The sequence below is a fragment of the Trichosurus vulpecula genome, chromosome X (genome assembly GCF_011100635.1).
Source record: "Trichosurus vulpecula isolate mTriVul1 chromosome X, mTriVul1.pri, whole genome shotgun sequence".
NCBI lineage: Eukaryota > Metazoa > Chordata > Mammalia > Diprotodontia > Phalangeridae > Trichosurus > Trichosurus vulpecula.
The window spans coordinates 45,925,463-45,941,726 of NC_050582.1; the positions used below are offsets into that span (position 1 = coordinate 45,925,463).

Here is a 16,264-nt window from a genome sequence, read left to right on the forward strand (position 1 = left end):
ATCCTCTCTAACAACTGTGAGTGGGGAGAGATGTGAGGGTGAGACCCTTTACCTTCTCCTCCATGAGAGAGATGAGCTTAAACTTGGAACACAGGCTCTCCACTGTGGCTGGAGTACAAAAATTGCACCCGTCTTGCATGTTATGCATAGCTTCCCCTACTTTCCGTGATGGTCTAGGTTTTCAGCCTTGTTTCTTTGAACCACTGTGGGTGTTTACAACTCAACTCCAGGGACCTGGTTAAATCTTTTACCATCAATTATCACCTCTTATCAGCTGGACTGCTCCAGGCAATTTCCTTTCCTTTGTCCCAACCATTCCAGAGCTATAAGTGCACTCCTTTCAGCCTTGAACCCATCTGTTTCCAGTTTCACCAATTAGAGGTCCCACCCTCTAATCCACTCTCGATTTGCTCATCCCTCCTGTTAATCTCTTTTCCCTTTCCCAGACATCCAGAAGATACAGTTAGTTCAAAGCAAAGGCATTTAGCCAGTTAACATAGTAAGAAAACCTGTTAATAGAGCATTCTTGCACTTTCCCATAAATAAAATACATTCTCAACAGGAGGAGGGGCTGGGCATGGGGGCATACATATAGGTAACCCACAGAGGGAGCATGGGAGGCCAGGGTGAGACAACTCTGACCTCCCTGATCTTGTCTTCTGGTGATGTCATTGTGCTGCTGTTCTGGGCCCATGCTTGAGTGTCCCACTGTTTCCTCACTGGACATTCCATCTCCCTGCCTCTCTTTTCTGGGATGCTTTGCTCACTCCACTTGCCTTTTGGGTTGCTCTTCTCAGCTTCTGGGCTTCTTCAGGACCATCTGCCAACCATTTCAGCTTCAGTTTCCTAGGGTACAGTGACTAGAAAACATCTTCCTAATTAGGGGAGGCTCAAGATTTTGTAATTACAGCCAAAGGCTGTAGCCACCACATCCAGCTAGCAAAAAGCAGACCAGGTACCACTAGGCCAATATTGTCTTTTCCTTTAATTCCCTTTTCTGGTGCCGAATCAACACCAGACAACTTTGTCCTAGACAGCTATTTGACTTGGGTTTAGCAAGTCCCTGAACCCTCTCTGGCTTGGCAAATAAACAAACATGAGCCTGGACAAAAAGTAAGTGAAGGAGGCCATTCTTCTCTTCCTACTTGGCCCATAGTCCCGCCCTTATTAGGCTTATGTTTGTCAACAGCAAACTCTTCTAGCTTTGATAATCTATTTTGGTCAACGAAAAGCCTTGCCCTCTTCCTGTATTCTACTGCTAATAAGAAATAGTCAACCCAAGCAAATTACATGGGCTACACGTTAACATCTGCCAACACATATCCTAATGCATCAATTGATTAGTATGTCACAGGTAGATCATCTCACCCACATAGTCCAATTCACATGCACTTTACCCTAAAACTACCCACAGCTGTGGGTAGCCTGTGCTGCTTTTTGGGTGGGTGGGGATAGAAGTGCCAACAATGATTAGGACTTGGGTAGATCAGCTTTGTCCTTCTAGAGAAGAAAGACAGGGACAATGAAGGCACCATCCTAGTGGTGACACCTGATGTGCACAAACACACCCAACCAGGAACTGCAAAGTTTCTCCAGGTGCTGAGACGTGATGCAACAAGTATGTCTCTGCATTCAGCCTCCCTGCCGGGAGCCACTCTGACCATGATAGAGACTTTGCAGTGAAACTACCTAAAGAATCAGGCCTTCCCAGCCTTGGGGACACTCGGGGCCTGAGCGTTTCAGTCACTCACCACTGAATATGCTAGGGCCCTTGAGGGCTGAGCCTTGAGGCTCAAGCTTTCTCTTTAGCCCCAGATATCTATCCCCCTCACTGCTTGTTGGTGCCATGGCTGGGACTGGATAGCATTTGTTCTAGCACCCCATTCCGCAGCTGTGACAAATTCCATTGTTTCAACAGTAAAGCACTGTTCCCCCTAAGGAACAAAGCTGGGGTGGGTCCTCAGGGGTCATTCCCTCGATTCTTGCCTTGTGCTCTGGACACTGGTCATACAAGGACAACTGAGGCAAAGAGGGTTGATTCATTGCCACAAAGTTCACCTGGAGGTGCACTCTCCGTGGCAGTCCTAGGTTCTCAGTTATCTTTGTCCTTAGCAGCACTGTTAGCCTAACAGCCTGGGAGATGTCCCTGGCTCTAACATCTGGACGTGCTGGGATTATGGTTGTCATAACAACGGGACCTGCTGAATGCCACACGTGATGCCTCTGTCACTTGTCCTGAGCCTCATTACTCTGCCTTTGATAACTTCTTTCACGCGGAAGGCTGCACACATTCTCATTAATTCCTACTTATTGCCAGTGTTATATTAATAAAACAAGAATTCACATTTATACCATGCTTTAAGGCTTGCAAAGCACTTTAAAATTATCATCTCAGTTATTCTCCAGCATCACCATTCCTGTTTGTCCCTTTGGCCAGGCAGGTTGGTACCTGTTTCAGGCAGTGTTTATAACCTGCATGCTGTCACATATATACATATACATACATACATACATATATATATATATATATATGCCCATAGTTGTATATATGCTCACCAATTTAGATCAAGAACGACCTCCAAGGTTATCTGGCCAACTCCCTCACTTTAGAGATGAGGAAACTGAGGCCCAGAGAGGGGGAATGACTTGCCAGGGTCACATATCGGCTCCTAGATCTAGGGCTGGAAGAGACTTCAGGGACCATCTAGTCCAGGGATGGGGAACCTGGTGGCCTTGAGGCCACACTTGGGTGTGGCCTTTGGACTGAGTCCAAATTTTACAGAACAAATCCTTTTATTAAGGGGATTTGCTCTGTGACTAATGTGGAAGCATCTGTTGGCCCCCTCTGGTATTTAGTCCTGTGCTCCTTGGATAGCTGAACAGTTGAGGCAGCAAGGTGGGGCAGTGGATAGAGAGCTAGGCCTAGAGTCAGGATGATCTGAGTTCAAATCTTGCCTCAGGACCTTCCTAGCTGTGTGACCCTGGACAAGTCACTTATCTTTTGTCTGCCTCAGCTATAAAATGAGGGTAATTAATAATAATAATAATACCACCTGCCGTCCAGGGTTAGTGGTGATCAAATGAGAGAATATTTGTAAAGTGCTTAACATGGTATCTGGTATATAGTAAGCATTTTATAAGTGTTTGTTCTCCTCTTCTGTGCCTAAGTGTTCTTTTCTGTAAAATGGGGTTAATAATAGTACCTACCTCACAGGGTCATGGGGATCAGATGAGATAAAATATGTAAAGCATTTTGTAATCCTTAAAGCAATATGTAAATGCCAGCTATTTTACTTGTTACTCTTGTCGAATTGTGAACGAATACTTTGTCAAAGGATCCTTGCAGTGCTTGAAAGGGACATCCCAATTAATCTCCCCACAATGTAGCACCTCAGGAAGCCTCTTTTACTTGTTAAATTCCCAGAAAATTCAGTCCAGGTTCAAGGTACTCTGTGAGCCCACCTTTACTAGAAATCCTAGCTCATTAGCTCTTACTGCTGCGTTTAGTTTTCCTAGGGAGCCACAGGAAGTTAGTTCAAAGCAATGACATTGAATGAAATAGAAAATATGGTAAAAAGTATATAGTAAACAGTAGTAACAGTGAGAAGAGTTGTAATAGTAAGGGGAATAACAAGAGAACATTCATTCCCTTTGTAAACCTGGGGCACACTTTTCCCCCCTATATATATATATAGAGAGAGAGAGAGAGAGGGGAGTGGGCATTTGTAGTCAGAAAATGTGAGTGGAGGGGCACCTGCCTTCTGTCATTCTGCAGGACCAGAGAATGCCTTTGTCGATCTGTCTCTCTGTTACTCCCTGCCACCAGCTTCTGCATTTTGACTCTTCAGGGTTACCTGTCAGCTATCCGAGCCCTGGTCTTCTGTGATGACATGACTTGAAAGCCTCTCCCTAATTAAAGCAGACTGACATCCCTTTAGTCATACTCAGAGGCTACCCACCACATCGAGCTAACAAAAGCCAGACAGAATGCCTCTGGGACTAGATAACAGTCCTTTGTCCTATATTATGACTGGACTTCGGTTTAGAAATTCCCAAGATTTTCTGGCTTGGCACACAAATTATTTGTGTTAGAACAAGGTACATGAAGGAACATGGTCAGTTTTCCTCCCACAATTGGCATGCATTCCTATATCTAGTCTATAACATTCTATGATAAATGTAAAGCACTTTGCAACCCTTTAGGGTCTCTTTAAGTACTATTTAATATTATTATGATTACTATTGCTATTATTTCAGTGCTAGCCAAAACTTTCCTGTTTTCCTGCCCATGCAAATGCTATTATAATTTGCTTCCCTCACCCTTGTGTATCCTTCCATGATGAATGGGAACTCTTGACCCATTACATGGATAGATGTATTTGCCTTATTTTTTTGTTGGAAAGTTACAAAACCTGTGGAGGTCCTCATGATTTGTTTCAAGTTATGATTTAACATTGAAAAATTGAAACTAATAATTTGTACTGGGAACATTATGGAAGTAAAGACCTAATGACCTATGGGATATGAACCCAAGGTCACATGTGGGCCTGTTGTTTCTTTTAGTGGTTCCTGGGCAGGGTGACCCTGCTATACCCTCTCCTCATCACTTGTAAGAGAAGCCATTAACCATCTGTTTGGAGAGATGACAGCTGGCATATGCTTATACTCCCCTATTTGCTAGTAGAAAAAAGGCCAGGCTAGGAGTCAAGAGAGTCTGTCTTCAGCCAGTTGTGTAATGTTTTGTTTTTTGCCTTCTCTCTGACTCAGTTTCTTAATCTGTCAAAGTAGGATTAATAAAACCGGCAGCTGTGAAGATAAAATGAGATTTTATGTGATTTCACTTTATTGTTTAAGGTTGAAATTGTTTGATGAATGTCTGGTGGTATTTGTTGTTATATTAGTTGGATGAACAGTTTTATGGTCCCATCCACAAAGGCCTTGGGCGTTTCATCTAGACCAGGCAGGTTGTGTCTGGCTTCTCTCTCCCCCATTCTTACCCAGGGTTACTAATCCTCTTGGGGGGAAGTCTTATTTCAGTCCAGACCTTTGGGATGTCTGAGCCATTCAGATTACCCAGAGGAGCCCCTGAACAAATTCACCCATTGGGGAGTTCTTTGACCCCAGGTAAGCTCAGGATTTGATCAGTTTCCTGGGACCTACTGCGATTTGGGATGGTTAATAATAATGACTCACATTTCTTTGGGGGCTTCACTCACAGCACCTCTTTCAGATAGGTGACATGTATTTCTCTGATATAAGATAAAGGAGGCTTTGTTTATCTGACATACAGAAAAGCAAGGGCTAAATGTCTAGATAGTGTGGTGTGATTCAAACTAAGTTATCCCAGTGCCAAGAATAGTTTCCTTTCCATGGTACTGTACTGCCCCACACTTAACCAACCAGTACTTACCACAGTATCTCAAGATCTCCTTGGAGGCTTTCCAACTGTGAATTCTTTGATAATATGGGCCCACGGTGTCCTTCAGTCAGTATGTGCTCTTTGGAATGGACATTGTGATTTTGAGATGCTCATTCGGCCCATTGGTTCCAGATGGTAAATCCCAGCAGTAAGATAGGAGGCTAGATACCCCTAGGGCATATCTAAAAATGACACAACCTGCCATGAGCTGCTCCAAAGTTTGGAAAAGTTGGGTTTTTTTTCAGTTCACTTGATGGCAAGGAAATTCAGAATTAGAATGTTGGTTAATATCATGTAAAATATATAACTTGCAGTATTAAATGCCTTATAAACTTTCATGAAAAACTTCACTCTTTAGGTTTTAAAACCATTTTTGTTACGGCGTATAAAAGCTGAAGTAGAAAAGAGCCTACCTCCTAAAAAGGAAGTAAAAATTTACCTTGGCCTAAGTAAGATGCAAAGGGAATGGTAAGCTTTTTAATTTCATTTAATGTTCATATGTTTGTCCGAGAGAATTTTGTTTCTTTGAACTTTTACCTAGTAGTGTTTTGATTTTGTTTTTATTTCAGAACTTACATTTTATGTTCTGTTTTTGGAAGTAAAATAATTTCAGATTTAAAGTTCTTAAAATAAGCTTGACGTGAAGTTTGCCTATTAAGGTTGAAGAAAACTGATTGGGGATGTTACATAAGTGGATGATGAGATATGATTAGCCATGTGTAAGTAAAGAGGAAATTGAGAGGGAGTCTTAATGAACCACAGGCCGGACAGGTCAGCGATCTATTAATGGCATTAAGAGAAGAACAGAATCTCACTCACTTTAATGAGGATATGACAGGGGCTCTGAGGAGCCTTTGTGGTTGTTGTTGATGAGTCCTTAATCCCCTTTTGACTTGTGCAAAAGGTCGAGAGAAGAAATTGTTTACAGGACTGGAAATGACCTCTGAAGGGTGATCGGAGGGACTGAGGATGTTTAGTTCAAACAAGGGAAGCCAAGGCCAGGAACTTGAGAACCATATGCAAGTATAAGAAAAAAGCATTTTACAGTACGTAGCTACCAATGGATCTCCATTTTCATTGATGGCTAAAGCAAGGAGAAATCGATTTAAATGACAGAAAAATAGTTTAAATGTTCAAATCCAAACTTGTTTCCCCATAACTTTTCTTTTTTCTTTGCCCCCTTTTTTCCTGATTGAATTTAATCTTGCTAGAAATCTCATTATTTTAAAATGGGAATTTAAAATAGCTACCAAGGGAATATTGCTTTATGGTATTAACAAACCTTTTACTAAATCATTTAATTATATCATGCTTCTAAAATTGCAGGTACACGCGGATCCTGATGAAAGATATTGATATTTTAAATTCGGCTGGAAAGATGGATAAAATGCGGCTGCTGAATATTCTCATGCAATTGCGAAAGTGTTGTAACCATCCCTACCTCTTTGACGGGGCTGAACCTGGCCCACCATATACGACTGACACCCATCTTGTCAATAATAGTGGCAAAATGGTGGCGCTGGATAAACTCTTGTCAAAGCTCAAAGAACAGGGTGAGAAAAGCAAAGCAGAGTGTTCATTTTCCTTAGCATATGTTGGAGAACCTTTTGTACAAGAATAACATTGTCCGATTTTGAATCTTACTTGTCCCTGGAATATTTAAAAACACCAACATGCATTTTCGAATGGGATTGTTGAGCCCCTTAAAAAGCATGTGGCATGTCAATTTCGAAGCGACTATTTCATTCTTGCACGTTTTTATTTTGTGAACATGTTTAGGGTCAAGAGTCCTCATTTTTAGCCAGATGACACGATTGCTGGATATCCTGGAGGATTATTGCATGTGGCGGGGTTATGAGTACTGTCGGCTAGATGGCCAGACGCCGCATGAGGAGAGGGAGGTGAGAAAGGTTAAGCAGCTGTCCACCATGACAGCTCCATTAAGCAATGTGTTTTCACTTTGTATTTTCTACTTTGAAGTAGTTTTCCATTTAAGATGTTGTTGTTTTTGCTTGGAACATTTAATCCTGTACTGCTGTAGGACTTCGACTTCAGGTGGTGTTGTGGACACAGTGCTGAGAACTGGATGACCTGGGAGACTTGGGTTCTGCTCTTGCTTCTGCCACTAATTTGTTGTGTGACCTTCTCTGCTCTGGTCCTATTTCCTCATCTCTGTGGGGAGGGTGCCCTCTTAAAGTCCCTTCTAACTCTGATGTTCTTTTACTTTGCTGTGTATGTGTCTTTCTTCTGATGGCCATAGTTTATCTACCAATTTCACCTTCCTCTTTTCCCTAGCTTCTGCCCTTAAGGCCACTCTACTAAGGGACTTTAATATCCATGTCAATGGTCCCTCAAACTCCCATTTTCCTCAGCTTCCTTAAGCCCAGTGGCCTCCTTCACTCCAACTCAGCCTTGCCAAGGGAGGGCCATATCCTGGATCTTGCCATTACCCACTTCCCTAATTAGAAACTCTGACATTCCTCTCTCTGACAATAGCTTTCTATCTCTCCATCTCTCTCTTTTCTTCACCCCTCCTATACCTGTCCTTTGCTCTCATCAGGACTTCTATCCTTCTGCCCCACCCATACTTTCTCAGGCCATCACCCCTGCTCTGTTGTCACTTACTGCCCATTCCACTTCAACCCAGGAGCTGGCCATTTCAACTTTGTATTGTCCTCTGTTCTTGAATCCTTTCCCTGCTCTCCCAGTTGGACTTTATTTGCTGGACCTCAGCTGTGGATTATTCCCACAACTCACTTCCTCTGCCCCTCCTCATGAGCCACTGGAGAAACCAGAGGAGATCTTATAACTATGCTAATGAGGTACATTACAAATTCATGTCATCCAGCCTCAACTGGGCCCTCACTGGAGCAAGGCAGTCCTTTGGTTCCTCTGGAATTGACTCTCTGTCTGACTCTTTATAGAAGCTATTATAACTAAACCTTCTCTTCCCTCCTCAAGCTCCTCCACCTCTTCTCCCCTCTCTTTCAGCTGAGGACCTCGCCTCTTACTTCACTGAGAAAACGGAATGTTCAAGGGGAGCTCCCTTTCTCCCATTCTCTTCATTTCAGAACCCCTTGACATTATTTGTCCATCTTTCCTCCTTTCCTCAAGTCCCTTAGAAAAGCCCAACTATCTGTGCACTCGATCCCATCCCTTTCTGTCTTCTCCAGCATACCACATCCTCCTTTGGCCCCTCACAGTCTTGAATCTTCACCCTCTCCCTATCTACTGGTTCCTTCTCTGTTGCATTTAAGCATGCCCAGTTCTCCTTCAGCCTTCCACTGGCCCAGACCATCCCTCTCTCCTTCCTTTCTCAGCTAAACTGTACTTTGGCCTACTTAACGCCCCATCTTTCCTCAACCCTTTGTAGTCTGATGCAGTCTACATCATGGCTCAACTGAAGCTGCTCTTTCCAGAGTTGTTGTCAGGAAAGTGCTTTGTAGGGGGCTACGTAAATGTCTCAGAGGCAGTGTTGTGCGGTAGATAGAGAGCTCTCCTCTGAGCTGGGAAGACCTGGGTTCAAGTGTTGCCTTTGATGTATATTGGCCTTGTGACCCTGGGTAAGTCACTCAACCTCTCAGTGTTCTAGGCATCGCTCTAAGTCTAAGTTCATAGAAATTCCCAATCTGCATTGGGAGAGGGAATGTCCTCATTTGGAAGTTACCCATATTAATGAAATAAGTCCCATCCCTAAAGAAATGTCTGCTGTCACTAAATACCATATGCTGTACCTGATTTCTAGCTCTGCAGTTGTCCTTTTTATCATCCCCATTATTCTGAAAAAATTCCTTGTTGAGTCTCTGTCTTCTGCTTTGATTGTTGCAGCCTTCCTTTAATGGGACTCCTTACCTCTATGTGGACCCTCTGCATGTTTGAATGACTTCGTTAGTGAGCCATCTTTCCTGCCTGTAACTTTGATTAGGCTTTAATTTTCTTTTCTTTAAAAAAAGTCATTTTAAGAGGCAGTTTGGCATATTGGATAGAGTGCTGACTTTAGGATTAGGAAGACCCAGGTTGAAAACCTCTTCTGGTGACCCTTCCTAGCTGTGTGATCTTGGGCAGCTCACTGAATCTCTGTGTGCCCCAGGCCTCTCCCGTTGATTTATCCCCAGGTCTGACAAGAGTTTCCCAAGTTGACAAAAATCACTTACCCTTCATGTGCATTCACCAATATTTTATTGTGGCTTATAATGGTCACTTACCAATTATTCCCCCCACCACATAGAATCCTCCCTTATAAAAAAGAAAACCAGTTCGGCCAACCCAGCCAAGACAGTGGAGTTCCCAAGGCTTCTGTATGGAGAATGGAGTATTCTTTATCACTGGCCCCTTGGGACCAAGATTAGCTGTGACCTTGGTGGCCGGCCTCTCGGCTAAATGTCCTAAGGCACTCATCCAATTCTTATCTCTTACTCCCTGGTTAGTAGGCCCGGGGGAAGCCTCCTCCCATCTTCCTTTATCTATTCTTCATATTCCCAGCTGCTGAAGCTTCTCTCCTCTTTTTTTCTTCTTCAAATAGCAAACAATTTTCCTTCTTATCCCACCCCGATTTAAAAGACAGAAGGAAAACCCCAACTGTTATAACAAATATACATAGGTGGGCAAAAACAAGTTTCCACGCTGGTCCATGTCTCATTCTTGCATCTTGAACCCATCAACTCTATCAGGAGGTGGGCAGCATAGACCATCAAGTTAAATTTTGGTTCTTTTGGGTCCTTATATAAAACACCTTGTCTTGGCCAACTCTAGTTTCGTCCCCCCTTTTCAATGACAGAACCAACTTCTAAAATATTTCTTTTATTTCCCAGCTAGTAAGGCGCAGGATTGATGTTTCTGCCATTCTTTCACTCCCCTGAGGTTGGCTTCTCCTCTCCTTGGGCCCATGTTCAGTTCTTCCCCAACACCATACCGATGCCGTGTAGACAGAACAACAATTTAGTATTTGTTCATCTCAAGCTGTCTGTGTGTCTTCTTTTCGTGAAGTTACCTCTAATGATGTGTATGCTTCTGGAGCAGGGTTCTCAACCTGGGATCTGTGAATGTTGATGGGGAAAAAAGGACATTTTTATTTGTAATCTTAGGTATTTTATTTGGTGAATTTAAAAACATTATTCTGAGAAGGGGCTGTTGGTAGCACCAGGCTGCCGGTGAGGTCCAGGACCCCTGAAAGGCTAAGATTCCCCATCCTAAAAGTTGGGACTGATGTCTCTGATTTGTTTACAAAGGTCTCACAGCATAGTATGTAGAAGCACATTTTGAAGATAAAGCATAAAGTGAGTTTGAATAATGGCGTATATGTTTTAGGGACTGCTGCTATGGTGAGGCCACATTTTTATCTCTCTTCTTTTTATTCAAAGGAAGCCATAGATACCTTCAATGCTCCTAACAGTACCAAATTCATTTTTATGCTGAGTACAAGGGCTGGAGGTCTTGGAATTAATTTGGCGACTGCGGATGTGGTTATATTATATGATTCAGACTGGAATCCACAGGTTGATCTGCAAGCTATGGTAAGTCATCTTGTAATGGGTCTGTATATTTGGGCTCAGTGGTCTGGCTTGTAATGTAGTTCCCAATGCTCTGAGGTAGTTTGAATTGCAAGCAGGAGTGTGTTAGTAAATGTTTAACTACTGACTCTCCAAAAAACAAATCACACGAGCCCATTTTAAGGGTTAATTTTCATTATCAGTATTTTCTCTATCACTTTCTCAAATCTGGATGATCAAGAAAGCACTAGCTCAAGCCCTGCTTTGGAACCTTCACTGATCTCTGAGGTAGAAGTGATCACAGTGAAAATTTAACAATCATCTGGGTTTAAGCTGGCTCTTGCACACCCCTGGATGTGAGGCAAGGGAGTGTTTTGGATGATGGTCAGCTCTTAATGATCCATGTGTGGACACTCTGCTTGTGACATTACCCACTCACTGTTCATTTTGTCATTATGTTCATTAATGCCAGCCTGGCTGTGCAGCACCCTCCCAGGCCTCTTCTCCTCTCTGCCCAGCTGTCATGTCCTCAGGAAATGAAGATATTTATTATGGTTAGCAGTGGGCTGGAGAGGGTGGAGGATTCAGGGAGAGGCTGGCCTTAAACCACTGAACTTTGGTGGTCTCTCTTATGGGAGGTGTGTCTGGGATTTAGGGTGAATATTACACATTTGATTCTGAGTTCCTTGGTCAGAAATCTGTTGTAGTAGAAAGAGAAATGAATTTGAAGTCAGAGGACCTGGGTTCAAGTCACAATTTTGACATTTATTACATTGATCATGGCCAAGTCATCCCCCTGGCCTCAGTTTCCCCTTCTGTAAAGTATGGGGGGTAGACTTAGTGGCTTCTGAGGTCCCTTCTCGCTCTGTGGTCCATCCAGTAGTCTCTCTTCTGAGTGAAGCCCTCATATTGTTACCTTATCCAGAGGCTCCCGGCATCTTGCAGCCTTTTCTAAGCCTTTGGCCCAAGTGGGTCCGTCCTCTGGTTTCTCAAGGCAAAGGAGTGCAAATATTTTTGGCTGTTTTCTCCTTTTCCCATTCTCCCAACCTTTGTCTGCATTTGTTTCTTTCTGCCTGTAACTGGCATTATCCAACATTCCCCATATCTTTCTTTGGCAAGGCAGGCGGCTGTTTTCCTTTGAGGGGCTGCATTCTTCTTTGATTGCGTAGGTCATTACTGGTTGGCTCTCTACCTTGTTCCTTTTCTACTCAAATCAATTAGCTGTTTTTTAGGAAGGATTTGGCTAGAGCCCTTCCTGGCTATTCAGAGCCCTGAGTTTTTTGAAGAACGTGGGTGGGGAGAGGAGAAAAAGGGGGAATAGGGAGAGGAGGAACAGGGAAGGTCTTCTTTGGGACTGCTGGGGTGGTTTTGAGTGGATTATCCCCTGGCAGGTACTGAAAGCAGATTGGAGGGCACATCTAGCACCTGCTCTCTAGACCATATGCCTTGTGGTTCAAGGCCCCCAGCATTAGGTTAAAGGAAAGGTATTTTTTTGAAGCTAAAAAATGTCCCCTTACCATCATTTTAAAACTGTGAAATTATATACCATATCACTTGAATAAAAAAAAAGAAAATGGGAGAAAAGTGAATGTTATGAATATGAAAACACAGCTGGTTTGTAAAAAATCCCCAATATGAAGTCTGTCAATTTATTGATTTTTTTTTAAAATCGACCTGTTAATACACATGAGTATCCCTAAAATTAGAACTGGGAGGGAATTGAGAGGCCATCTAGTCCAATCCCCTCATTTTACAGAGGTAGAAACTGAGGCCTAGGAAGGGGAAGAGGCTTGCCCAAGGTCACACAGCTCTTTGGGAATTAGAATTGTGGTGAATTCTGTTAGACATCAAAGAAGTTGACAGTGTGGCGAAAGACAAGACCCCTGGAGTAGGAGTAAGGACAGATTTGGGTTTGAATCCCAGTTCTGATTCTCAGTAGCTGTGTGACTATGGGCAAGTCACTTAAGCCTCAGTTTGCTTATCTGTATAATGGCCATGATAATCCACGCATAGTTTTCATGGTCCTATGCAATGTCAAAACTCCTTCTTCCTGCCTCCTAGTCTCTGTGGTGGATTCATAGGAGGATGTAGCTTGGAGTTGAGACCTGAATAAATTACTCATTAATATACTGATGAATGGGAAAGTCCTGGACAAATTGTGATCTGCCTTATCGGAGAGACTTTCGACACCTGAGAGATCCTAAAGCATCCAAAGAGCCAAGCCAAGTCCTTAGTTATAGTTACTGTGTGGAAGTGCTACCAGTGGACTAGATTCTAGTCTCCCAACATCTGTCCTTCCCAGCAGGATTAGAGTTTATAAAGAAAATACTGTGCCTGTGCTTTGTTATTGTACTTTTTAGATACTTTAAAAAAGTTTTGTCCAGAAATAGAGCTGCTTCTGTGCCCTAATCATACCAATAGCTAGTATTTCTATATGGGGTTTGCAGATTTATCCATGTCTATCACCATTTGGTGGTTCATTTTTCTCTCTGCCCCCACCACCCCCACCTCCCATTTTCTGTTTAAGCTGCCTGCTTCTGTAGCTCGTGGGCATTTAAAAAGCTCTTTAAAGGTCAGCTTCTCAGAGATCTCTGATATGGTGTGTGTCCTTTGCCCCCCCCCTCCCCAATTCAAAATCATCTCACTGTACAGAACAGTTAAGCCCTCATTGCCCCTGTCTCGCATCTCCCTCTGGGTTCGAATTACACTCAAAATTCTCCCTTAAGTAAACAGCAAAAAGTAGGAAGCCTCTGGCTTTGGCTTTGTGCATATATATATGTATATATTTGCTATTTTGTTGAAAGTGTGCTGCCTTGTTACTGGCTTTTGTAATTCATTATTAGTGGGAAAGTCAGTTTAGTTACCTGGTACCTTAGTACCCTCCCTCAGCCTCATCTGTTGAATTATCTCCAGGAAAGTGTTTCTAGGCATTTTTTTTTTCCCCACCTAGAATATGCCTCTGTGACTGGGGTGCTTTGTGGGTATAGACATTTACCTCCTGAAGGGAAAAAGATGGAAGTTATGTTTTTTAGGATTTTGGCCAAGGATAGACAGTCAGCCAATCAAAAAGCACTTCTTGAGGACTTACTATGTGCCAGGCACTGTTCCTTTAAGCACTGTGGATAAAGAGCAAAAGTGAACTCAGCCTCTGCTTTCAAGAAGCTTACGATCCTTTTTTTCCTTTGGACAGGGCAATTGAAGGCAGGGCAATTGGGGTTAAGTGACTTGCCCAAGGTCACACAGCTAGTAAGTGTGTCAAGTGTCTGAGGCTGGATTTGAACTCAGGTCCTCCTGACTTCAGGGCCGGTGCCCTACTCATTGCACATCTAGCTGCCCCGAAGCTTACATTCTAATGGGAGAGACATGTGCATAAGTCAGTACAGACAAGGTAAACTGGAAAGGCGCCTTGCAATGGCAGATGCCAGAAACGGCTTCCAGTGGAAGATTTGACTGTGGCTTGCCAGGAATTGAGGGATTCTAGGAAACTCAAGTAAGGAGGGAGAGCATTCCAGCCATGGAACATAGCCAGTACAAAGACTCCAAGACTAGAGATGGTCAGTCATGTGTGAGGAACAGCAAGGACTGTGTGACCATGTGACTGGCTAGCAGAGTGCATGCAGGGGAGAGTTGTGTAAAGAGGTTGAAAAAGCTAGAAAGGCAGCCAGATAGAAAGCTTTTGCTGACAAACAGAGGAGTTTACCTTATATCTTAAAGGTAATAGGGAGCCAGTGAAATTTATTGAGTGGGAAGTGAGGTGAGAACAGGGAGTGACATATTCAGCCCCATACTTTTAGGAATCACCCTGTGGCAGCTGAGTGGAGGGTGGTTTGGCATAGAGAGAGACTTGAGACATCCCCAGTAACATCCATCTGGTTCATTTCCACCAGGATCGAGCTCATCGTATTGGTCAGAAGAAGCCAGTACGGGTATTCCGGCTTATTACTGACAACACTGTGGAAGACAGGATTGTAGAAAGAGCAGAGATAAAATTGAGGCTTGACTCCATTGTTATACAGCAAGGTATCAAATGCTTTTCCATAATATTCATAGATAAGTATGTGTATGTATATACATAGATGTGTATAAATATAAATGATTCCTTAGTTGGTTCTTGCAAAAATTTATTTGTGCTTTCAAGGCCTCTACTTTTAAAGATATCTTTTTTGCTGAGATTGGTCAGGGTTTGAAATAGAGGGATGGTTTTAGCAATGAGAAAAAAGGATCTTCTTTGAAAACATAATTATTTTAAAGCTGTCTTATCTGCCTATGACATTTAATATGCAGCTTGTGTATTCGAACCTCAGCTAACCTGATATTGGTTTATTTATAATAGCATGTAATTTGGAACACCTGGTATCCAGGGGACAAAACGTTCTTTTTTCTGCAAACAGTTATAAGGGACTGCCTACTCTCAGAGGAAAATCTGAACCCCCTAAATGATGCCACTCTAGGTTTTAGAAGAATTCTAGACAAAGAATGTAATGCCAGAGTGGAAAACGGGCCAGAAGAGAGGCTTCAGAACAGGTAGCTTTGAGGAAAATTAAAGCTAGCCAACTTTCTAAACTTCTCAAACTCTACTCGGGATTTAAATGTGATCGTGTTTGATTGTGAGACGGAACATAGGTGGTTAGAGGGTTCTCTTCGAAGACAGAGAAGACTTGGGTTCGAGTCCTACTGATAACACGTCCTGGCTTTGTGAGTGTGGGTAAGTCACTTAACCTTGTGGTGCTTCCGGTGACTCTTGGAGTCTGGAAGTAACTCTTGTCGCCTGATACAGGTACAAGGATTTTCCATACAGTGAGTTCTCCATAATGATGAAATAGGTCAGCACCAAAGAAACAGATGCACAAGCTCTTTCTTATACAGGCTTTGTAGTACAATCCATTTAAAGACCCCGATATTTACTTTTGATATTAGGCAGGCTCATTGATCAACAGTCTAACAAGTTGGCAAAAGATGAGATGCTTCAGATGATACGTCATGGAGCCACACATGTTTTTGCTTCCAAAGAAAGTGAACTGACAGAGGAAGACATTACAACTATTTTAGAGAGAGGGGAAAAGAAGGTCAGTTGAAGGAGAATTTCAAAATGGAACTTTGCATCTTAAGTATGTTCATTTTATGTTTATTATGGGAATTTGGTGTTTGTTTCGGTCAGCGGCAATTTGCTTTGCTTTTCATGGGAGGGCATAAAAGCTCAACATGCCTGTTGAAAAAAATTGAAAATGGGTGTACTTCAAAGCCAATTTCCTGTTGTCATTTATGTGTTTTAGGGCTGGCCTACCTAGAGCTCCTGCTACTGGGGGAGGCTGAGGCTGAAGCTGGTGGATGGCTTGAACTCTGGAGTTCTGGGTGG

General features: G+C 42.9%; 1 protein-coding gene across 3 annotated transcripts in view; it reads left to right on the forward strand.

Moving 5' to 3' along the window:
* Nucleotides 1-16,264, forward strand: part of SMARCA1 (SWI/SNF related, matrix associated, actin dependent regulator of chromatin, subfamily a, member 1) — a gene marked incomplete at its 3' end in the record, with an annotated part of 90,198 nt that overhangs the window by 41,953 nt on the left and 31,981 nt on the right. For all 3 annotated transcript variants that reach the window (XM_036740185.1, XM_036740184.1, XM_036740186.1), the window contains 6 exon segments: nt 5,778-5,887; nt 6,746-6,972; nt 7,199-7,320; nt 10,780-10,932; nt 14,796-14,928; nt 15,826-15,974. In XM_036740185.1, the coding sequence (XP_036596080.1) occupies nt 5,778-5,887; nt 6,746-6,972; nt 7,199-7,320; nt 10,780-10,932; nt 14,796-14,928; nt 15,826-15,974 (894 nt within the window).